The 25094-nt window shown below is 41.4% G+C and overlaps 1 protein-coding gene across 1 annotated transcript in view; it reads right to left on the bottom strand.

The window, feature by feature from the left end:
• Positions 1 to 25094, bottom strand: part of LOC126252476 (diuretic hormone receptor-like) — a 1022674-nt gene that overhangs the window by 697 nt on the left and 996883 nt on the right. The window contains exon 12 of the mRNA XM_049953370.1: positions 23136 to 23302. Coding sequence (XP_049809327.1) covers positions 23136 to 23302 — 167 coding nt within the window. The remainder of the gene's footprint in view (positions 1 to 23135; positions 23303 to 25094) is intronic.

Genomic DNA, 25094 nt, shown 5'->3' with positions numbered 1-25094 from the left:
TTGGTGTTGTTGCAGCAAGTAAAAAAAAAGCCAAAAAATGTGGCCGCAGGGCATTGTTTCGATAATGGCAAAGTACCGATATTAAAATGCGAGTATTAGCGGTACGATGTCCACAAGAGGGCGTGTAGCGAAAGTGTGGAAGTATACATGAACAGGATGGTACGTGGTTGGCACAAGGGATGGAGGAAGTAAGATTGGCGTTAAGGCAGGACGAGAGAAAAGAGATTAAACAATAATTAGTTAGCGTCATTTAACTATGTTATACTAGAACAATGAAGCATGTATCTAATTTTAGCATCAACAATACTGATCTTGGTTTTCCAACAATAAGAACAAAATAGTTAGCAAATTTAAGTACTTCAGATCCAGCATGCACTATCAGCAGAATTACAACAACATAAAACACAGTGAAACATATTTACTAATTGATTTTGCATTAGTGAATTTATCTGACTTCCCGTGACTCTTCAGAGGCATCGTAGCATTTAACGGTACTCTTTGGTCTATATATACTATAACTTCCTAAATTGATACTGGATCACGCAAATACACAGTGTAGGTTACAGATTTTGGACAAGCAATGGATACAAAGTGAAACAAAGAGAAACAAGAAAAAATTCGAGAAAAGGAAATGAGAGGAAATTGGCGACTGTCTTTATAGATAGCTTCATATATCAATATTCGGTCAAATAGTTACATTTACTTTTCGGCAACCAGACATTAACGTATATCAGACTTTTTCAGTAACTAAATAATCGGAATGTGACGTGTTTAGTTAATATGTTCAAATGTTCAAGTGTGTGTGAAATCTTATGGGACCTAACTGCTAAGGTCATCAGTCCCTATGGTTACACATTACTTAACCTAAATTGTCCTAAGGATAAACACACACACCCATGCCCGAGGCAGGACTCGAACCTCCGCCGGGACCAGCCGCACAGACCATGACTGCAGCGACTTTAGACCGCTCAGCTAATCCCGCTCGGCCTTTAGTTAATACTAAGACCAGAAGCGCACAACAAATAGTGGAGTGCTTCCGTGTGCTCAGTCAAGCTGTTGATTCGATTTCTGCATAGTATTTAGACGACTGACCCAGTTGTCTGGTTCAAGTACTGCGTGCTTGCCCACTGGACTGCTACGAAATTGCGGACTGTTTGTTAGTGTCAAAATTGTTTCAAATGGCTCTAAGCACTATCTGAGGTCATCAGGCCCTTAGACTTAGAACTACTTAAACCTAATTAACCTAAGGACATCACACGCACATCCGTGCCCGAGGCAGGGCTCGAACCTGCGACCGTAGCAGCAGCGTGGTTCCGAACTGAAGCGCCTAGAAGCGCTCGGCCACAGCGGCCGGCTTTTGTTAGTGTCGCGCCGCTATTTATACTCTAGTTTGATTCACAGTGCTCGTTAATCATTTGATGCTCATTTGTTTCTCAGAGCCCGCACCGATATTTCTGAAAAGCACATTCTCTCAGCGTTTCCCAATTCTGGTGAATGAGGTGGCCGGCAAGATCTTGGTTGCGCAGCGAACACCCAAGCCAATTTTAAATCGAAAAATTCTTTACATTTTTACGATATTTTTATTTCGATAGACTCCTCAACTACTTTGCCCAATTAAGTTGACATGTCTATCACGATAGAGTTAACATCATACATCATTTCTTCGTTATATTCGAAGCAGTACACGGCAGCAGTTGGTTTGCTTCGTTATTTTGGTCCAGTATGTTGCTGATCTTCCTTGCATCCTTCCTCGACTCTTTTAATAACCAGTCCCGTATAACATACAATATTCGCATTGAATACGATGCACATCCAGATTCGAAGACATATATACGTCTTTAACATTACAAGGAATTCTTTTTATCTTTGTCGATGGAAGCAAAACACGCTTTAGGCCACTATTCTTAGGTGTCCGCCAAACGTTGCGGAATTCGGGCCAGTATAAAGCAGATGAGTGATTTTTGGCTTTTCTTCCTGTGTCTGGCTATGGTCCAGGCAGACAGTACACATAATAACACAACACGAGTTGCAGCATCTGAGGATGACTGAATCGGTCGTCGAAGTACTGAGCATAAAATTACTTTCACGTTGGGAAGACACACCAGCTCCAGAATATTTATTAAACAGAAGACTATTAGGGAATTCCGTTAAAAGAAAAGGTGAAGATTTCGATGACATGTCCTCAAACCTTGTGGGTAAAGAAGTAGGTAACAATCAGACAAAAATTAACACATTAACTGCAGCTGAGTAGCTGTAAGCTGATTCGCAGCAACGTTCGCAAAACGGTCGTTAGGAGACAATGTTAGTAGCCCTTTCGTTCACGTGGATGGTCAGCTACACAACAGTCGAACCCCTATTCGCTAGTACCGACCTTCACAGTTGTCGTTCACTCCTGTCACTGGACTGGACTGTTCACATGCCTGTTGTTCGAACCCACTGGTAACCAATCCAGCAGCCCGCCTTTGAACTGCTCCGATATCTTTCTCCAAACCGACCTGGTGAGGATCGAGCATTTGAGCCTCAGATTTTAGACTTATAGTTCATGCTGCTGTAAATGCAGATACAGATAATACAGCTGACAATCGCGTTATTAGATGTTACACTTGCTGCTTATTGTAGATATGTTGTTAAGTCCACAGTCGATCAACTGTTCATATGATCTGGGTAAAGACATTTCACAGTTTTGATTGTTAAATCCACCTGTGTTGTGGTCAGATCTGTTGCAATATTTAGAGTAAATGTTATTTTCTGTTAAAAGTGCTATTGGCTTTCTGAATGTGGTTAAATGCATTTGAATAGTGAGGTTTCGTAATGATGAGTACTAGAGGATAATTAATGAGTTTCTTAAGTGTTTATGAAGACCAGTTAAAACTGTACACTGACACTGTAATCATTCCATGAGCTTTAGTAGCTGTGGGTGTGTCATTCGCGGTGACTTCGTTTGCCCCTTATTGTCTTCCGGCACCAATAGTTAACATTCCACAACCAACTATAGCTACATATAGTAAAACAACTAGCACATTTTCATATTTCTAAATATAATTCTAAATTAAAACTTAATATGAAAGACAATAGTAACGAAAAGGAGTTGGCATTGCAAAATATACTTATTGTTTTGAACGGAATGATTGGTGATGGTATTGAAAGCTACAGGGTGTGAAAAAGAAAATCCATTTCAACTTCTCATATTATAGTATACAATCAAAATAGGTTCATCCTCATAAAAACAAATTCATTTCAGTTTATTTACGCGCGCAAGTGGTTCATCATAAATTTTTACTTGCTCATTTAATTACGAAACAAAACTATTCCACCTGTTTATATAGTTCATAATCTGTATATTTTAGGTGCATCGATTTATAGACGACAGCTGAACATTCCAGGAAATGGCTAGTTGGTAATGGTGTTAGGTGTGGTGTAAATGTTGTAGAATAAAATCAGTATTTGCCTACTGCATGCCGGTTGCAGATTGCCGTAGTTACGCTGAGGCTTAGAAGTTGTCACAGGGTAGGCAAGCATGGACAGCTGCGTCAGTCCGGTGAAGATGGCACTTCACTTTCAGGACATGTACAATCTTTTGGAGTTCTTAATAAATATTCTATAGCTTTCGCGTACTGTGTACAAAATCTGAGTAGTTTTGCAGAATATCGCGAAGTAAACAATAACAATTTTGATCTTGTAAAAATATATTAGCCCATTTTCGAAAAAAAATGATGATTACTATACTAAACAGTTTCCCCAAGAGATATGCAGGAAAACTTAACGACTTTTGTAATAGCATGGGAACCACATTCACCGCTTAAAAAAAGAAAACAAATTTGTACAACAATATTCTGGTCACAGTTCTGAACAGCACCCCAAGATTTCTACCGAAAATCATCAGTTAATCCCTCACTCGAACTCTGTCTGCAGGTAACCGAATGGTCAGACCCCCAACTGGTTAGGTATAAGTGCAAGATTACATAGTGTGTCTTTGTGTAATTTAAGTTAGCCATTTAAAATGAAACTGTGGCAGAGGTGGACTTTTCGGCTTTTCAATGATCGTGGTAAGGTACATTAATTTTCACTGTGAAGCGTTCTAGAGTATAGAGTGTAGTGCTATGTAGATGCTGTGGTAAGAATCTGTGGCGTCCCGTGTTATATGGCTACTGGAGACAGCGAAAATTTATTTTCACCTTTGGAAGATGACTATGACCCACATACCAGCTCCGGAATATTTATTAAGCAGGAGAATATCAGGGGACGCTGTCATTTGGATGACATGTCCATAAGGTTTATTCGTAAAGAAGTAGGTAACAATCAAACAACAATGAAAACTTTTACTAATAAGGATGTAAGGATTATACGCAAACAACCTGATCACGGCTGTTTGAAAGGGATGGTTAAACTTGTTCAGTCGGTGCTCTTTTGCAGGTGTCGCTCTACTGTAATTGATATCGGATCGAAAAAGTCATCGAAAGATCTTCACACAACAGTTAAGGAAGATCATTATGGTTCCCTTACTTTCGTTCAAGCTGACATTTTTCGTTGAAGAAACGGACGACTACAGTAAAGTTGGGTCCTGAAATGTTTTTGGTTCATTGACCAATAATGACATAACAGAACTACACTCCTGGAAATGGAAAAAAGAACACATTGACACCGGTGTGTCAGACCCACCATACTTGCTCCGGACACTGCGAGAGGGCTGTGCAAGCAATGATCACACGCACGGCACAGCGGACACACCAGGAACCGCGGTGTTGGCCGTCGAATGGCGCTAGCTGCGCAGCATTTGTGCACCGCCGCCGTCAGTGTCAGCCAGTTTGCCGTGGCATACGGAGCTCCATCGCAGTCTTTAACACTGGTAGCATGCCGCGACAGCGTGGACGTGAACCGTATGTGCAGTTGAAGGACTTTGAGCGAGGGCGTATAGTGGGCATGCGGGAGGCCGGGTGGACGTACCGCCGAATTGCTCAACACGTGGGGCGTGAGGTCTCCACAGTACATCGATGTTGTCGCCAGTGGTCGGCGGAAGGTGCACGTGCCCGTCGACCTGGGACCGGACCGCAGCGACGCACGGATGCACGCCAAGACCGTAGGATCCTACGCAGTGCCGTAGGGGACCGCACCGCCACTTCCCAGCAAATTAGGGACACTGTTACTCCTGGGGTATCGGCGAGGACCATTCACAACCGTCTCTATGAAGCTGGGCTACGGTCCCGCACACCGTTAGGCCGTCTTCCGCTCACGCCCCAACATCGTGCAGCCCGCCTCCAGTGGTGTCGCGACAGGCGTGAATGGAGGGACGAATGGAGACGTGTCGTCTTCAGCGATGAGAGTCGCTTCTGCCTTGGTGCCAATGATGGTCATATGCGTGTTTGGCGCCGTGCAGGTGAGCGCCACAATCAGGACTGCATACGACCGAGGCACACAGGGCCAACACCCGGCATCATGGTGTGGGGAGCGATCTCCTACACTGGCCGTACACCACTGGTGATCGTCGAGGGGACACTGAATAGTGCACGGTACATCCAAACCGTCATCGAACCCATCGTTCTACCATTCCTAGACCGGCAAGGGAACTTGCTGTTCCAACAGGACAATGCACGTCCGCATGTCTCCCGTGCCACCCAACGTGCTCTAGAAGGTGTAAGTCAACTACCCTGGCCAGCAAGATCTCCGGATCTGTCCCCCATTGAGCATGTTTGGGACTGGATGAAGCGTCGTCTCACGCGGTCTGCACGTCCAGCACGAACGCTGGTCCAACTGAGGCGCCAGGTGGAAATGGCATGGCAAGCCGTTCCACAGGACTACATCCAGCATCTCTACGATCGTCTCCATGAGAGAATAGCAGCCTGCATTTCTGCGAAAGGTGGATATACACTGTACTAGTGCCGACATTGTGCATGCTCTGTTGCCTGTGTCTATGTGCCTGTGGTTCTGTCAGTGTGATCATGTGATGTATCTGACCCCAGGAATGTGTCAATAAAGTTTCCCCTTCCTGGGACAATGAATTCACGGTGTTCTTATTTCAATTTCCAGGAGTGTATTTCACCTCTACTGCCAGCTAAAAATGGGCTACCATAACACCGTCAAAGAAGAATCGCTTTTCAAAATTGTAACATAACTTTTTCGAGAAATTCTGCAGAAATATTCAAATTTTGTATAGGGTGCTCGTAACTATATCATATCTATCACGAACTCGGAAGAAAATGTGATTTCCCGAAACTCGGATACCAACTTCACCAGTAGAGAATATGGGTCCCTCGTTATTGTAGTTACCTCATAAACTATAAACTGCAAAAAAAAAGGAAGCAAAACAAAACGATGGGAGAAATTCGAATTTGATGAGCATCTTTTTTTCGCAAGTAAGCAAATACTTTTTTTTTTACAAGATTAATATATTTCAGAGTACTTTTTTTTCTTCGCGAAGTTCAGCAGAACTGATCTAATTTTTTGTAGAGGAATCCAGAACTACTGCATGTCTATTAAGAACTCAGAAAAAATGAACAGTCATGTGCCAACTTCACAAGTCTGCGTCAAACCAGTCTTCAGAATGAAGGCTATAACACTAATAAAAACAAAAAGTAAACCATTTTCTTCAACTGCTCTCACTCATTTACGTTCTATTATGGTTTTCGTTCAGACAGCTGTGCTGACAGGTTGCTTCTACATCAGTTCTTAACAGGTTGTTAGTAACATGTATCAAAGTTTTCTGTGATTTTGCCGTAACACTCGGAACACATTTGCTCGCACAACTTCTTCTAAATTTAATTCCGTCGTTATGATTGCAATGTGTTCAGTGAATGTCAGTGTTAGTTTACAGAAAGTTTCTGTGCCTCATTTTATGTTACTCTACAAACATAGTAATGACCTTGGGTATAATGCTACAGTAGGGAATTTCTTAACGTTCTTGTCTTCTAAGAGATAACTGAGCTTTTATTTTAGAAATCTCCTCTTCGTTTAATTTGAAATCATTTTAGGGACAGAACTGTTTCTCGTGTGTACACACTTTATTACATATATTTTCACTTTACAGCTCTTTCCCTATCGAGGTGACATTCTACATATCATATGCTTGAAGGTTTCCGGTGAAGAGTACTTCTTGCTAGAGTTAGGGTTCAGCACGTCTTCAATTTGTGGTTGACATTCAGCTAATACTTGCATTACACTGCTATTACGCATTTTATGTTGTTCAGATATGAGACTCTTGTAAGGTAAGGAGTCTAAATGACCAATTTTTAATTTTGGAGGTAACTTTAGATTAAAGGCAGACACAAATGTGCGTGGCCATTAGATACAAGTAACACGCAGTTTGGTACCGACGTCTAGTGGCTGAAAGGGAAACTGTTACGACAATCATATATTTTCTTTGGAAGTTAAAGGTTATATCTGCACTTTTACCTCTTCGCTGCAAAGTGATTGTAAACCGCTCTTTGTTTTCGTGGCTGAGTCTTTAACAGTTTTTACTTGTGATTTATTGTTATGGTTTTGTTTCCTACACAGTTTGTTGATAGTGTAGATATATTTATTAAACTGTAAAAGAGAAGTAAATGCATGTGAGAAATGTCGGAAACAGAATAAAGAGAACAGAACCTCAGTTTGAGTGATGGTTAGTGTTTTAACATGTGTTTTACATATTTCGTTATGAGTAAATTTAGAAATAATTTATTATTGAATAAATAACGTTTAAATACTAACATCCATTTTACAAGTAAGTGACTGCGTTTGGAAAGAATTTAAACACAATCGTATGAGGTCAGAAAATTTTTAAGAATAGAGGATGCAAAATACTGTTTACTTCTTCTGCAGACAATGATGAAGATAAAACTTTTGAAACTGATATAAAGTCTGATAAATCTATGGAAATGACTCGCCCCATCACTTTAAGACGACCAGTAAAGTGGAAAAGAAATAAAAATTCTAGACTTCGAAATGAAGGGAAACAGTATACAGATTGGCAGGGGAAAGTTGATGAAAACCAGAGGATAAGCCTGCATGTTAAAAACTGCAGATTTAGATGTAAAGAAAATATTAATGAAGAGGAGAGACCACAAACATTTGATGAATACAGGAATCTATGAACATGAAATCTCCGAACATCATTCATTAACTCTTCAGTTTCAGTGTAACAGCCAATGCGGCCAAAACATGTTCCATGCATGCAAAAAATAAATAAATAAATACATAAATAAATAAAAATAAAAATAAAGTAACCTGCACTTACAATATGAAAATCTAAAAGAATTCAGAGTATGTAAACACTTTCTCTTGCTGACGTTGGGTGTATGTAACAAACATGTTACCGTCGTCTTGCTTGAGAAATATTCCACTGAAGTTTCTCCAAAAGACTGTAGAGGACGTAAAAAAAGAAAAAAAAACAGGAAACAAGTTCTGATTGTTAAGGTCTGTATCAATTCATTTCCAAAACATGGCAGTTATTATAGTAGAAAGAAATATCCTAACATTAAGTATTTGGATCCTAGGCCAAATATAACCGAAATGTATGAGCCCTACGAGGCGTTTTGCGACGAAAAGAATTTACCACCTGCTAAAAAGTGTTACTATCGAATTGGGTTCAATATGGCCTCCAATCTGTGTTTCGATATACCTTGTACTGATACTTGTGTCGCGTATAAGAAGTTGCAGAATTTCACAGTTCATGGACCGCCAGAAAATGTTCAGACACTCACTCTTGAAAAGGAATTCGCTGATGACATTCCTATAGTGAGTGAAAGTGAAGAAGAATTACACGATCTGCTGAATGGAACGAAAAGTCTAATGAGTACAGAATATAGATTGAGAATAAAGAAAAAACGACGGAATTAATGATAAGTAGTGGAAATGAGAAAAGTAAGAAACTTAACATCAAGACAGATGGTCACAAAGTAGATGAAGTTAAGGAACTCTGCTACCTAGGCAGCAAAGGAAACAGTGACCGACGGAGCAAGAAAACGGGCATTCCTGGCCAGGAGAAGTCTACTAATATCAAACATAGGTCTTAATTTGGGGAAGACATTTGTGTGGTCCAAATGGCTCTGAGCACTATGCGACTTAACTTCTGAGGTCAACAGTAGCCTAGAACTTAGAACTAATTAAACCTAACTAACCTAAGAACATCACACATATCCATGCCCGAGGCAGGACTCGAACCTCCGACCGTAGCGGTCGCTCGGCTCCAGAATGCAGCGCCTAGAACCGCACGGCCACTCCGGCCGGCAGACATTTGTGTGAATGTACGTTTGGAGCACAGCGTTGTAAAGGTAGTGAAACATGGACTGTGGAGAAACCGGAAAAGAAGAGAGTCGAAGCGCTTGAGATGTGGGGCTACAGACGAATGTTCAAAATTAGTGGACTGATAAGGTAAGGAATGAGGTGGTTCTGTGCAGAATCATAAAGGAAAGGAATATACAGGAAATACTGTCAAAGACATGGGATGGGATGATATGACATCTGTTAAGACATCAGGGAATGACTTCCAATGTACTAGAGGGAGCCGTAGGGGGCAAAAACTAAAGAGGAAGACAGAGATTAGAATACATACAGCAAATAATTGAGGACGTGGGTTGCAAGTGTTACTCTGAGATGAAGAGGTTGGCAAGGGAGACGAATTAGTGGCAGGCCGTGTCAAACCAATCAGAAGAGTGATGACAAAAAATAAGAAATACTAATTCATAAAATTCAGCATTGATTATTCTGGATAAGGTAGGAAATATGGCTTTGAATGTTTCAAAATAAATATTTTTTCCTTAAGTTGTGCATGATATTTTGTGCAGTGTCTCAATTCTGAACATCATTTCTTCAAAACTAACATTTTGTTACTTACACCCCTTGGTTTCTAAGGGTCTATATGTAAATAACGCTGCATTACAGCAAATACATATTAAGCATTGAAGCAAATGTGCACAAACATGTTGACACATCGATTGTTCGCTTAGACTGTGTTACAGCAAACAGCCTGAAAGGAAAAGGTACGAAAAACAAAGAAACAGACAACGATGCCGCCAGCGTGCTTACATTGGTATTGCAGTAACAGAGTGCCACGGAAACCTGTTTACACTGCTGCAGTGCCACTGCTGTCAGAAGGCTCGCAAACTGTCAACTTGTTTACTGAACTTCAGTTAATATTGTTCAATATGCGCGCAATATGCCCTCAATTTGCATTCGAATTCGATAATCGAGCTCTTAATTGGCTGTTACTCGACGCTATTAGTGGTACAAGACCGAACTGCTCTAGTTAACTACATTGCGTGTAATTTTGTTACGAATGAAATTTTGTCGTTCCAGATCATGAATAGTACGTGGCAAACATTTCCTTTCATTACAGTTCTAAAACTGTGAAAATGTAATTTCCCCGTATAGTGTAAAGACGTTTCTAAACATTAGCGTACGTAAATACAAAAGTTTGCTTTTCCTTGAATCTGTTCAGTAAATATCGGATATTCAGCAATATAAAAGCGCAAATAGACTCAATCACTGTCAACTGCGCTTGGAGTGGCGCTGCCTGTAGGTCGCTCAATGCCATAATGTGTTTCAACAAGGAGTAAACGTTTACACTATGAAACAAGATGTCGTTTACAATGAAACGTGTAGAAAAATTATACAGAGCGATTCGTGTTAAACAGTACAAGTGACGCCTACAGTTATTTTTGAAAACATCAGTGGAGAAATCAGCGATCACAATACAATAACAGAAATTAATTACAACTGAGTAGATCGCAAACCATATTTATTAAGGTGACCGGTTTCGATCATCACACGATTATCTTCAGAGTTGCGACCATTCAGATAGACAATGGCTGTGTGTGGAGCATGAACCGCTGAATCACGTGCCTTACGTTTTTGACTGTTCTAATTAATTTCAATGATGCCTACAGCCCACAGGACGACTGATAAATGAAGCAGCAACACGTAATAACCAGAAACAGAGAATCATGCACTGCGACTAGGGAATCAACAAATTCGATTCTCTGATAGAGTGATTTTGTGGTGGTCTACTTGTAACTAAGCTAGGGTTCACACATCAGCCATAGAAATTAAAAGAAAGAAAGAAAAAAAACACGGAACTAACGTAAGAGAAGAAGGATTCAAATCAGACAAGTTGTTGTGCTTACTGCTAAATAAAGCAAAAGCATGAAATTTTGCTTTACGATTTCTATAAACTGCGTTGCCGTAACTCTCTAATGTTTCTCAGAGATAGGAAGACGTCAAGAACCAACCGCTACACGTGTACGTACAAGTAATCAACTATGAAAGTCTTTATAGCCTCTTAGGATATCTCCATAATTAGGGGGCGAAACGTTACACACAGAAACATACCTTAAACCATGGTTTAAATCCAACGAAAGTAAAATTATGTAGGACCGATATTTCATTTTCGTAAAGCCAAGTTCAATTGACACTACTTGCATCCAGTGAGTATTTAAAAAAAAAAAAAAAATAAAACGAAGTTTAACCTCATGGAAAACCTGTTTTGCGAGTGTGGGCACAAAGAAATAGATGAAAGGGAAATATAAATACGAATGTGTTAAGACTGTACAAACAATGACGCTATCAAAATTCACGAGCCAGCATTAAAAAGCGTTATGCTTATCATTACCTCGGACTTGTAAAGATACCTGTGATTCATGAGTATTGACAATCAAAGAAACGCAGAGGTATGAATTTAGAAAACTACGTCGCAAAGTGACGAATAAAGAGCTCAGAACAGTAGGTTATGGAACAACGTGGTGTTATTTGTGAAACGAGCACATTTGACAGAATACATAAGATGAGCGTGGATTGGAGATGTTAAATATTAATTCACTTGTTATAGAACAAAGTGGAAAGTCAAAAAAGAGAGGAAACAGTCATCAACGTGTATTATAAAGGGTGGTCCATTGATGGTGACCGGGACAAATATCTCATGAAATAAGCGTCAAACAAAGAAACAACAAGGAACGAAATTTGTCTAGCTTGAAGGGGGAAACCAGATGGCGCTATGGTTGGCCCGCTAGATGGCGCTGTCATAGATCAAACGGATATCAACTGCGTTTCTTTAAATAGGAACCCCCATTTTTATTACATATCCGGGTAGTACGTAAAGAATTATGAATGTTTTAGTTAGACCACTTTCTTCGCTTTGTGATAGATGATGCTGCAATAGTCACAAACATATGGCTCACAATTTTAGACGAACAGTTGGTAACAGGTAGATTTTTTTAAATTGCAATACAGAACGTAGGTACGTTTGAACATTTTATTTCGGTTGTTCCAATGTGATACACGTACCTTTGTGAACTTTTCATTTCTGAGAACGCATGTTGTTACAGCGAGATTACCTGTAAATACCATATTAATGCAATAAATGCTCAAAATGATGTCCGTTAAGGTCAATGCATTTGGCAATACGTGTAACGACATTCCTCTCAGCAGCGAGTAGTTCGCCCTCCGTAATGTTCGCACATGCATTGACAATGCGCTGACGCATGTTGTGAGGCGTTGTCGGTGGATCACGATAGCAAATATCCTTCAACTTTCTCATAGAGAGAAATACGGGGACGTCAGATCTGGTGAACGTGCGGGCCATGGTGAATGGCTCTGAGCACTATGGGACTTAACATCTTAGGTCATCAGTCCCCTAGAACTTAGAACTACTTAAACCTAACTAACCTAAGGACATCACACACATCCATGCCCGAGGCAGGATTCGAACCTGCGACCGTAGCAGCAGCGCGGTTCCGGGCTGAAGCGCCTATAACCGCTCGGCCACCACGGCCGGCACGGGCCATGGTATGGTGCTTCGACGACCAATCCACCTGTCATGAAATACGCTATTCAATACCGCTTCAACCGCACGCGAGCTATGTGCTGGACATCTGTCATGTTGGAAGTACATCGCCATTCTGTCATGCAGTGAAACATCTTGTAGTAACATCGGTAGAGCATTACGTAGGAAATCGGCATACATTGCACCATTTCGATTGCCATCAATAAAATGCTGGCCAATTATACTTCCTTCCAAAATACCGCACCATACATTAACCCGCCAAGGTCGCTGATGTTCCACTTGTCGCAGCCGTCGTGGATTTTCCGTTTCCCAATCATGCATATTATGCCGGTTTACGTTACTGCTGTTGCTGAAAGATGCTTCGTTACTAAATAGAAGGCGTGCAAAAAATCTGTCATCGTCCTGTAATTTCTGTTGTGCCCAGTGGCAGAACTGTACACGACGTTCAAAGTCGTCGCCGTGCAATTCCTGGTGCAGAGAAATATGGTACGGGTGAAATCGATGTTGATGTAGCATTCTCAACACCGACGTTTTTGAGATTCCCGATTCTCGCGCAATTTGTCTGCTACTGATGTGCGGATTATCCGCGACAGCAGCTACAACACCTACTTGGGCATCATCATTTGTTGCAGGTCGTGGTTGACGTTTCACATGTGGCTGAACACTACCTGTTTCCTTAAATAACGTAACTATCCGGCGAACGGTACGGAAACTTGGATGATGTCGTCCAGGATACCGAGCAGCATACATAGCACACGCCCGTTGTGCATTTTGATCACAATCGCCATACATCAACACGATATCGACCTTTTCCGCAATTGGTAAACGGTCCATTTTAACACGGATAATGTATCACGAAGCAAATACCGTCCGCACTGGCGGAATGTTCACGTACTTATACGTTTGTGTCTATTACAGCGCCAACTATCACAAAGCGAAAAAAGTGGTCCAACTAAAATATTCGTATTTCTTTACGTACTACACGAATATGTAATAAAAATGGGGGATCCTATTTTAAAAAAACGCAGTTGATATCCGTTTGACCTATGGCAGCGCCATCTAGCGGGCCAACCATAGCGCCATCAACCTAGACGAGTTTAGTCCTTTGTAGGTTTTTCGTTTAATGCTTATTTCGTGAGATATTTGACCCGGTCACTATCAATGGACCACCCTGTAGAGAGTGCGTTTTTTTCGGTTTTATAGCACATTTACTAATCTGCCAGCAGAAAATCAGTAAACAGTTCGGCATTTGTTGGCGTTGTGGATAGGAAAGAGATGTAATTCTTGAGTGAAATGTAACAATTACTAGAGTCGATGTATGTGGCATGTATGCAAAGATAGAAAGGATCCCGCTGTACAAAAAGAATGGTACTGAACAAGTATCGAGCCACGTAGCTCATACTCCTTACCGGACAGGGATCCGCAAACAACGTCTCCATTGAAACGTAGTAAATAATAATAGTTGTCCAAGGAGCATGTATTAGATATAATTTCGTACACGTAAGATCATCCGCAGCATCGTAAAAATCAATTATGGACGAATTTCGAATAATTCTGCAGCAATATGACCGTGATGTGCATAAGGAAAACTATAGATGCTCAAGAGAGGACGAGGATAACTTGTTACAAAACTAGTGTTTACGCGCTTCAAGGATGCTAGATGCAATTTGCAATATGAGGCCTACTACGTTATGCGCATCAAATTGCGAAGGACATGGATTACAGTATTTCAGGGGAAGCAGTGGATGGCTGCATGACTTCAAACAGTGCTACAAAATTGGAAGACGTAAGATAACGAATTTTCAAACGAAGCGTCAACTAGACGATGCACAGAAGTCAGCGGAATCGGTCCGAAAATTTGTAGATGGTATAAACAAAATCATCCCACCGTTCAGTAAAAACTTCTTTTCCAACTCCAACCAGTCGGGATTTAAAGAGTGAGTGCATATGAAATTAACCCTGGAAATTAGGGGTACCGAGAGAGTTGCATGAAGATGAACTAAAATCAATGCCTTAACGCATTCGTATACAATTATGCCTACTGTTAACCTGGATGGTAAATGGAATGGAAAGTTATTTATTGTGATGCGAGGAGTCGGAGATGCTCTGACTCCTACAGGTCTTTCTAGTGTGCGTGATCTTGAAAGGAGCCTAGGAAATATTTACGTAATAGCAAACAAGAGTTGGAAAATGGGCATAAGAGAACTACAAATCTGGTATGATCACTCAACCACTGGAGAAATTCAGCCTCTTGACGTTTGTTTTTTTCTACGTCTATAAAGCATATTATAGCAATAGTTTCATCTACGCCTTAAAGGATAGCCAGTTTTACGATAGGATCCATGACTGTTTCGCATTCTGTTGCACCCTCATCTCCCCATTACACCAATACCATTCTATATGCGTTCTTTAAGAGTGCATATCTGGTTCGACGTTCTTGACGGTTTGTAGCTCCCAAGGAGTTCGCATTCGATCTTGATAGTGCGAAACTTTGTGATCAATGTGACGCGCCATTTTTCATTCCGTGTTCATGCTCTTTGTTTGGGACATTTCTTGAATGCTAGCGATGTCCATTCTATGAATACCTATATGCCACAGAAGATTGATCTCAGCTCCTCCCGGACGCTCATTTTCAGTCACCTTCCTGATGCACATGGTGAGTCATAAGCAGTTAATATTTTTTCTGTCATAATTATTAACACAGCACTTTCAAATGGCCCTTGCTAAAGATAGAACACGCGACCTGCTACTCAAAGAGTTCCTTGTGAGATGTGTGTTACATGACGAAAATAGCCTCGACTTAACTGACTATGAACCTGCACTTGTTGAACATGGTATACATACACCGACTCACCTCAACACAAATTCAGCCGTATTGATTCACTAAAGTAACTGTTCACAGCGTGCAATCAAGTTGTTAGCGTCCCTCCTTGTAGCTCGTTGGGTTCGTACCTTATATCCTCGACCGGGTTTGACACATTCTTCTCTCAGTCTTTGGATGTCTGTGTCGTAATCATTTCATGTCATCCTCGTTAAAAGGACGTGAGAGTCGTCGAAGTGGTCGAACAGAAACACTTGCACCAGGCAGCGGAAGCTTCCCAGCCGGTGTCTCATCTTACAATCATTTCATTTTTTCACAACAATACCGGTAGACATATTATACTACGTTCAATTTAAGAATTGTGCAATGGCAATTCAAGCGAGTGTATTTGGAATGAGCATTATTACTACATCATCGAATAACAGTCTATAGTTACTTTCATTTGATAACTTCTAAGCGACGAAAATCTGCTATTCACTAAAACAATATCCATAAACCCAGCTTCAAATTACGGCATTGTGCAAATTAACACCCTCATAAGATACGAACATCACAGAACATCATTTTCGGACCTGGCAATGGCACAGGTGAAATAACTGACACTCTTTCTGTCATTATCGTACTTATCAATATACACTTGTGATGTAGACAAAGAAATACATTTCCGCTTCTGAGAGCGGCGACGTGTAGTGAATTGGCGAGATTCATAAACAGTACTGCAGGCCATTACTTTTATAGTTTCCCATGGATCCCTTTTACTCATTTAGTGCACGATTGTTAAACGCTTCTCACAACTCACGGCAGCAGTTACTAGGTCAGAGGTTCGTACGTCTTGCTCGATGGTATCCCCCTTCTGATCAACAAAACTAAGGTTTGACGTACGGCATTAGAGGTAACGTAAATTGGTAGTGTGTGTATTCGGTACACACAACTTCTCTTTTGCTAAAAAAAAAAAAAAAAAAAAAAAAATTGGCTCTGAGCACTATGGGACTTAACATCTGAGGTCATCAGTCCCCTAGAACCTAACTAACCTAAGGACATCACACACGTTCACGCCAGAGGCAGGATTCGAACCTGCGAACGTAGCGGTCTCGCGGTTCCAGACTGTAGCGCCTAGATCCACTCGTCCATCTCTTTTGCTAAACTGCTATGTTGGAGGTATAACTGTGCTCGTGACTGCGCCTTTCCTGAGCAGAGTTTTCTCTTCTGCAATTCAACGTACAGTCACCGTGGCTGTACTGGGCTTAATACTAACACCTGAAATGCAAGATTTGAAGCTGTTGTCATATCAAAATAATTCCAAACTGAACTGCCATGCCAACGCTTCGTGTAGGCCATTGCAGGCAGTTAAAAAGGTTCTACCTCACTGTGGCAATGCACGGCGACACGCGATGGTCCTAGCACTTGCTGTAGCCCTAAGAAAATCACAACATCTCCCTACCACTTGCCGTAGCTCTGTGAAAACACAAATTTCATGCTGGAAAGTAAACATGCGAATGCCACTAACGACCTGCTCCGCTGAGACCAAGAAATTGGAGGAATGCGAAAAGAGCCGAGTCGGCACGTACGTAGTGAAATCCAGACAAATGACAATTTCCGTTACTGAAATCCGGGTCGAGGTAGCTCATTGGAGGAGTATGGAAACAGCCGAGTCATCTCAATTCAGGCACGAACAGAATACGTGGAAAGAACGTTATGTTTAAACAAACGTTTCACGTAGTACGAAACTATGATCCGAGTTTCCGGAATATTCGTTAAACAGTATCGAAAACGTACGGTATGCAACAGCCATAGCCAGCTGACCTGGGGAGTCGTGCAATTACTCTAATGTACGCGGAGTATTCGTCGAGTTCTTCTGACACAGTTCGGAAGCAATGATGTGGTGGATTATCATACTCAAGGTACAGATCGCCTGTAGTGTCATGTAGGCAAACAAACTGCTGCGCATAATGGTGGGGCAGAGTCATCCAATGTCAGAAGTCCCGTATAATACCATGTAATTACACCCCACACGAGGTACCATACATTACTAACCTGAATAGTGATCTGTAGCTCTGTAGACTGTACCGCCTCTTGCGAATTTCGACGTACTCGTACGCAGCGTGCAAAATTATATTGCAGCTGTTCGAACGGGACGAGCTTTGTCGTTGGCTGGAACGTCAGACTTAGTCGTTCCTGAACTCGAAACAATTTGTTTTGGTCCGTAATCCGCCACGAGCAGAGATTAGTGAGTGGCGTAATATCTTTCGAACCCACATCGAGAAGGTATTTCAGCCTAGTTAATGTTCCTTGTTATTTAACTTTGAAATGGCGAGTCATTTGTTACACTGTGATCAAACAGGTAAGTGTAGGCAAAATAATTGGCCGATATCATTGCAAACAGCACGACTGTGCCCGGGATAGTGGCAGTGGTCGAGGCTCCACTGTCAACCACCACCACGCGGTTGCGCAACTGGATTGGAAAGCTGAAGCCTATGGACAAATGAAAACTTCACGTAAATTGTAAGCAGCAGCTACTTAGTCTGCAAAGACCGAATTAACAGACTGTGTCGTTACGGCCAACAATTCGACAAATATAGGCCTTCTAAGTCATTAGTTTCGCACTAGAGTACTGAAGAAGAAGTATCTGTGTAAAGAAAGAACAATCAAAGGAAAAAGTTCTGATCACCTACTGACAGATGGAAATATCATAAAACAATAAAGGGGTAATAATGCAACGCGGTAAACATCGCCGCTTACTGCAATATTGACACTGTAAATTAAAGAACATGGTTCCCTGGCAGATTGTTCGGTAGCACAACGTAAACTTAAAATTTTCGTCTCGTGCTCTAGTATCGCTCTGAAGCAGTGAAGCTACCGGAAATGCTTGCACCTATGTTTTCCCCCTTCTTGTTTGTTCTCTTTATTGTGCTAATAGAATAGCTGGCACTTCATGTAACCCTCTGAAGCACATATTTTAATTATAGTTTTGTTTCTTGGTTTGCCTCTTCTAACATAACGTATTACTTGGGGAAGCAATGTGTGACACAAGGATTTTTCAAAATGCCGAATGATGACAGCTGCTACAAAAATGAATTAGATAAAGATACTGTTTGGATGTATTTTTTATTCATGCTCATGTACCATGAAATGGATGGACGCAACGTATCTGAAAGCCATGACGACGATAAACAACGTACCACTTTCGCGTTACCTGCTTGTCGATCACTTAATTCCGTGTCGTCGGGTCCTGCCTTGAAGATATAATGCAAGCCTTACAGGAAGAGCGGCTGTGACAAGGCCTATCGAGTCACGAGGTCAAGAGAAAACATTATACAGTCACTCAGCTGGAATCAGTAATGTGAGACATACCGTTGTTGGACCAAGTCCCTATCAATATAATTGTGATGTCCCAAAAGGTAAACGCTTTTGTATCGCATAATCAATATAAAGAAGAGTACATTATACAACGGCGTTTATTAGTCGAATCGTATTTATTTAGAGAAATGGATTCTGGATGTTTTACTCTTAATTTCGAGCAATAATAGCAGCACTTGGAGAAATGAAGTTCGATCAGACGAGGTTGACGACTGTGCTAAAATAATAAAGTGAGCAAGGTTGGTAATATGTAGTCTCAGCTACCAATCGGACTTTACTTTGCTACCCAATATCGTGATAAAGATCAAGCGGAACACTGCATTCTTCTGACAAAAATTTAATGACATGATCACATGTGCCTGATTATGAACATGTATCCTAGCACTAATGGAGCACGAGGGCTACACTAACATGCTCTGAGAGATAGCAACAAGAACGGTCTTGTAGGTTGTCAGGCAATGGGGCACTGAATCAACGGCCCAATGCAACACCGGGGTGGACTCGTTCAGCACTCAGAATGAGAATGTGTTCTGTGCAAGCGTCTCCTTATATTGCGCGCATTCTTCCTGCTACTGCAGTTCGCTACCGGAGACAGTGAGCCTTTAGGTCAACAAGTCGTGTCTCACATCTGTCGACTCTGATAGACGCACATTTCCTAGAATCGATGTACCCACTGTCTGGTCAAATGTATTCGGGCACCCCTGCGAACTGTGGAATTGATCACTAGATGTCACGAGAGGTTGACCCGACCGTATGAAAAGAGACGGTCGGTAGAGAAACGGTAACAGCAGGAGAGCTCAGAGACTTCGAAAGTGGACCAGTCACTGGAAGTCACCTGAGTGCGAGATTCATCACGGAGATTTCACCCCTTCTACAGCCACCCGAGTCGACTGTTAGTGGTGTGATCATGAAGTGGGAAGGTGAACGAACAACCAGTTCTAATTCAAGACCTCATTTGCTGTCGGCGACTGCAGAGCATAGAGGAGTGTAGTCGCAAAAAATCGCTTTCCATCTAGCGTAACGACACTGTGAAGGGCGTAACAGAGAAAATGGTAAAATGGACGAGCAGCTATTCACCAGCCACAGATTTATGCTGTCAGTGCTAAGTGACCTCGAGGTGGAGTAAAGTGTGACGCCGCTGGGCAGAGGGTGACTCTGAAAGTGTAATTTAGTGTGACGAATGACTCTATACTCCGTGACAATTTGGTGGACGTGTTTGTGGTTGGAGACCTGGCCTCATGCTTAGTGTCAACGGTGAAATGCGGAAGATGTGGTTTTACATAATAGGGGTATTTTTCATGTGTAAAATGTGATCCCCTTTTTGTGCTTAAGAAAACACTAAACTCAGAAGGATACTAACATGCTTTCCAGCACTGTGTACCACGTAGATTCGAAAAATTGTTCGAAGACGATGACTGTATCAGCCTAATGTGTACCTTGTCATAACGCATCATTTGTGGGGCAGTGGTTTCTGGACAATAAAACTGCCGAAGTGGGCTGGCCTGCACAGAGTCGAGACATGAACTCAATGAGACACATTTGGAATGAATTAGAGAGGCTACTTCGCTCCAGACAGCAGCGTCCCATATCGCTACCATCTCTGCTATCGGCTATTGAGGCAGAATGGCTGCCATTTCGTGGCCTCCCCATTCTGCTGTTATTCCTTTGCATCTGAGAACACAGTACTCTCCGCCTGCTTCTATAATCGCGGATTCCCTTCTCCTGCCGCCTAGTGGTCAATTCCAGATTAAACAAGAGTGTCTGGATGCTTTCGATGAGGTATTGTATGTCATGTCCATAACACTGTACTTAGGTTCTGAAAACAAAAGGTGAAATCAATTAAATAACAAAAGCATGTACATTAAGCATTAAAACGAGCTCTATTACTGTTCCTTGTTTCTAAGGCATGATTATGCTTTTCGTTACCTGAAATAAGTTCTAAATTTGCTGTGTTTGGAAATACTGTTGTACAATTAAGGTGCACATACACTAACATCAGAGCGTTTAAGTTTCGTTCTGTTTCAATTATAAGAAGAAACCTTAATTGTCGTAGACGCTGTAACGAATATTTGCGTTTGAAATTGCGTAGTGCAGTATAAACACAGCGGTAAAATACCTGTAAGCGATTCCTTTGTTTTAAAAAAATTTGCTTGTCTGTTATAGTTTTCTTACCATCTTCTCTCTGTTAACTGTAACGACACAGTAAAAAAAATGACTGAATGAGAAAAGAATGCGCCACTCTTCATTAATTTAAGATAAACTACGAAAAAAAATGATTACTAGGTCAGCTGGCTCTTTCACACATCACGTTTATTTGAGTGTTTCAAACATCTGAAAACCAAATAAAAGTATAAACGCCTCAAGAATTTAACCTAAAATCATGATGATCAAAATATGTAGCGCTTTATTGGACAATACTTTTGCCAGATGATAAAATATAAGATGATTAAAGATGACACAGAAGGAATCATCTCGCTGTTTCTCTCTCTTTCCTCCTCTCTCGCTGTCTCTCTCTCTCTCTCTCTCTCTCTCTCTCTCTCTCTTTCTCCCTTCAGCAAGAAGACGATGAAGTTGTTCTCCCTCCTGGCCTCTAAAACTACAGTTCACAGCAAAGCACTGTGGTATTATTTCACTCGCACCTCATCCCTCACACGTACCAGCAGTGTAACATACGGGCGCAAAACTTCAATATGGAAAGCTCAGGAGGAAAGAATGGCCCTACATTGCTTATATAGAGCTTTACTGTCTCTTCCTAACTGACAGACGTGGTAAGAGAAAACCATAAATCCATAAATTAAAAATTAAAATAAAATTGTCAAATCATGAGAAGCAGAGGACCTTGAAGACGGGATAAGTGATAGGATAGGGAAAGAAAGTGGTTTGAATCAATATGAGTCTGTAATTTTTATTGTTTTTAATCTGTCTCGTATACAAGGTGTCCCAGGGGGAATGGTCAATATTGAGGGAGATGACAGGAACGATCATTCGAAACAAAAAGTCTAGTAAACATCGGCTGCAAAATGCGCGCCTTAAGAGTTATGAGTACTGCTCCCTCGGTAATGTGTGCTCAGAACTCTTATGATGTGCATTTTAGAATCGTTGTCTATTAGACTTTTGCAGCAAGCTCTTTGTTTCCATATTTTGAGAAGTGGTACCCTGGACCAAAAGTAGAAATAAATGTCCAGTAAACATGAACTCTTAATTACTATGAGCGCTAATGTGAAACACACCTCTTCTAGTGAACAAGTGCTAATAGCTCTTAAGGTGTGCGTTTTAGAACCCATGTTTGTTTGACAAGTTTTTCTTGTTTTGATCCACAGTACCTCCTACCAAAGTATGGAAAGCAAAGAGCTTGTAGTCAAAGGGTTTGTTGCACTGTATATAAGGCGACGAAGCGCTCAGAACTCTTAATTTGTGCGTTTTAGAATCCATGTTTGTTAGATTTTTTTTACTTGAAATGATGGTTCTTGCCATAACGATTAATACCGAAAATTCCTTCTTGGAGACCCTGTAGTAGTTCTATCTCTCGACATCTGACGTGGGTCATCAGCTTCCATTGAAATATACGCTTTAGAACACTGATTCAACCATGACATTACATCAGTTACAAATCGTCCGCACTTCCTCGTTACAACTACGACAATGTGAGTGATGAGTTACAAGTTAATTGAAAGTAGGAAAATCTCAATTTTTTTTTTCAGAGATCGTCATTGATTCTGCGGCAAAATGTGCGCTGTATTGAAACATTCTGACTAATTAAAACTGTGTGCAGGGACGGAGTTTAAAGCCGGAATAGGATGAAGTACCCAGGAACGACTCATACCCCGCACTAACAATATTAGTTCAACAGTAACTTTCTCGTACTTTCTAAATATTTTGCTGGACTAGCAGCCCTGGCAGAAAGAATATTGTCTAAAAGTGTCTGACATGAGCCACAGATTACGTGATTATTTCAAGCATGAATCTTTTCGTTGGCAATAACGTCTCTCCCAGATGTGAATCGGTCAATTGAGTTAAAACAACGTGCAGCCGAGGCACTTTGTAGGAGCGCGTATCCCTGCAGCGCGTTCCGCTCATTCAAAATAAGCTGCTTTACAATTCGGCACCCCTCGTAAGTGTCAGTCAACCCTACTCGTTATGTTGTTTGGTGTTTAGCGTGAGCATCTGAAGCCAACACTTGCTACTGGAGACGTCTCGCCCGCCTACCGGATGCTCTCGGTCCGCGAGCGCGGCGACCAGTCGCGGCTGTAGTTGCGCGTGTAGCGCCTGGAGCCGCCCACCGTGCGAGCCGTCTTCCAGCGCTCCAGGTGGTGACGCACAGTGTTCTGCACCTCTGAGTTCAGGAAGCAGTAGAACAGCGCCACCGTGAAGCCCTGCACACAAATACAAAATTCAGTCTCCGCCTCTGTGACACTAGCAAAGTTTATATAAATATTTTGAAAGTTATTGTTTATTTAGCTTGAAGAGATTGGGCCTTAAGGCTCTCTCTTACATCTGACCAGAGCAACATAAACGAAAATAATACAGAACCTACCAAATGATGATGATAATAACACTTATTATTAACGTAAGAATAGTAATAATAATAATAATTGATAACAAAATACTAACACGAATTCTGTACAGAAGATCGGAAAAACTGGTAGGAGCCAACCTCGGTGAATATCAGTTAAGATTCAAGGGAAATGCAGGAACACGCGAGGCAATACTATCTCTACAACGTCTCATGAAATACAGATTAAGGAAACGCAAACCTACGCTTAAAGCATTGTAGACTTAGAGAAAGCTTCTGACAATGTTGTTTGGAGTAAAATACATTGAGCGAAAAGCTATTTACAGTTTTAAAAAAAATGGCTCTGTGCACTATGGGACTTAACTTCTGAGGTTATCAGTCCTCTAGAACTTAGAACTAATTAAACCTAGCTAACCTAAGGACATCACACACATCGATGCCCGAGGCAGGATTCGAACCTGCGACCATAGCGGTCGCGCGGTTCCAGACTGTAGCGCCTAGAAACTCTCGGCCACCATGGCCGGCTTTACAGTTTACACAGAAACCAGATGGCAGTTATACGAGTCGAGGAGCCTGAAAGAGATGCAGTGGTTAAGAAGAGAGTGAGACAGAGTTGTAGCCTATCCAGGATGCTAGCAGTAAAGAAAACAAAAGAAAAATTTGGAGTAGGAATTAAAGCCCACGGATAAGAAATAAAAACTTCGAGGTTTGCCGATGACACCGTAATCCTGTCAGATGCAGGAAAGGACTTTGAAGAGCAGTTGTACGGAGTGGACAGTGACTTGAAAGGATCTTTAGACTAATGTGAACAAAAGCAAAACGAGGACAATGGAATGTAGTCGAATGAAATCAGGTGTTGCTGAGTGAATTAGATTAGAAAATGAAACACTTAAAGTAGCAGATGCTATTTGGGCAGCAAAATAACTGATGATGGCCGAAGTAGGGAGGATACAAAACGTAGACTGGCAATGGCAAGAACAGTGTTGCTGAAGAAGGGAAATTTTCTAACATCGAATACAGTTTGAAGTGTGGCGAAGTCTTTTCTGAAAGAATCTGTCTGGATTTTAGCCATGTATGGAAGTGAAACGTGGATGATAAACAGTTCAGACAAGAACAGACAGAAGCTTTTGAAATGTGATGCTACAGAAGAGTGAGGAGGTACTGTAGAGAACTGGGGAGAAGAGAAATATGTGGCACAACCTGACTGGAGGAAGGGATCGGTTGCTAGGACACAGTTTGAGAGATTAAGAGATCACCACTTTAGTACTGTGGGGAGGGGGGCAAGCATGGTGGATAAAAATTGTAGAGGGAGACCAAGATATGAATACAGTAGGCAGTTCAGAAAGATGAAGGCTGAAGTAGTTATTTGGAGATGAAGAGGCTTGCACAGGATAGAGTAATATGAACAGCTACATCAAACCGTCTTTGGACTGGAGAGCACAACAACAACAATAATAATAGTAGTAATAAATAGCCATTTAGTATGATATAGATTAACCTTGGCCAGAAAGATCGCCGGATGCCCCAACTGAGAGCCTATTAAGGGTAGGGCCCTCCAACCAGTTCGGGATTTTGACGATCTAATGCGCCAGTTGAGAACAATTTGGCAATATATCCCTCAAAGGACATCCTAAAAGTCTGTCAATCAATGC

This window comes from Schistocerca nitens, chromosome 4 (assembly GCF_023898315.1).
Source record: "Schistocerca nitens isolate TAMUIC-IGC-003100 chromosome 4, iqSchNite1.1, whole genome shotgun sequence".
Classification (NCBI taxonomy): Eukaryota; Metazoa; Arthropoda; class Insecta; order Orthoptera; family Acrididae; genus Schistocerca; species Schistocerca nitens.
Note: the sequence above shows the minus strand (reverse complement) of the source record. Positions and strands in the feature narration are given on the sequence as shown.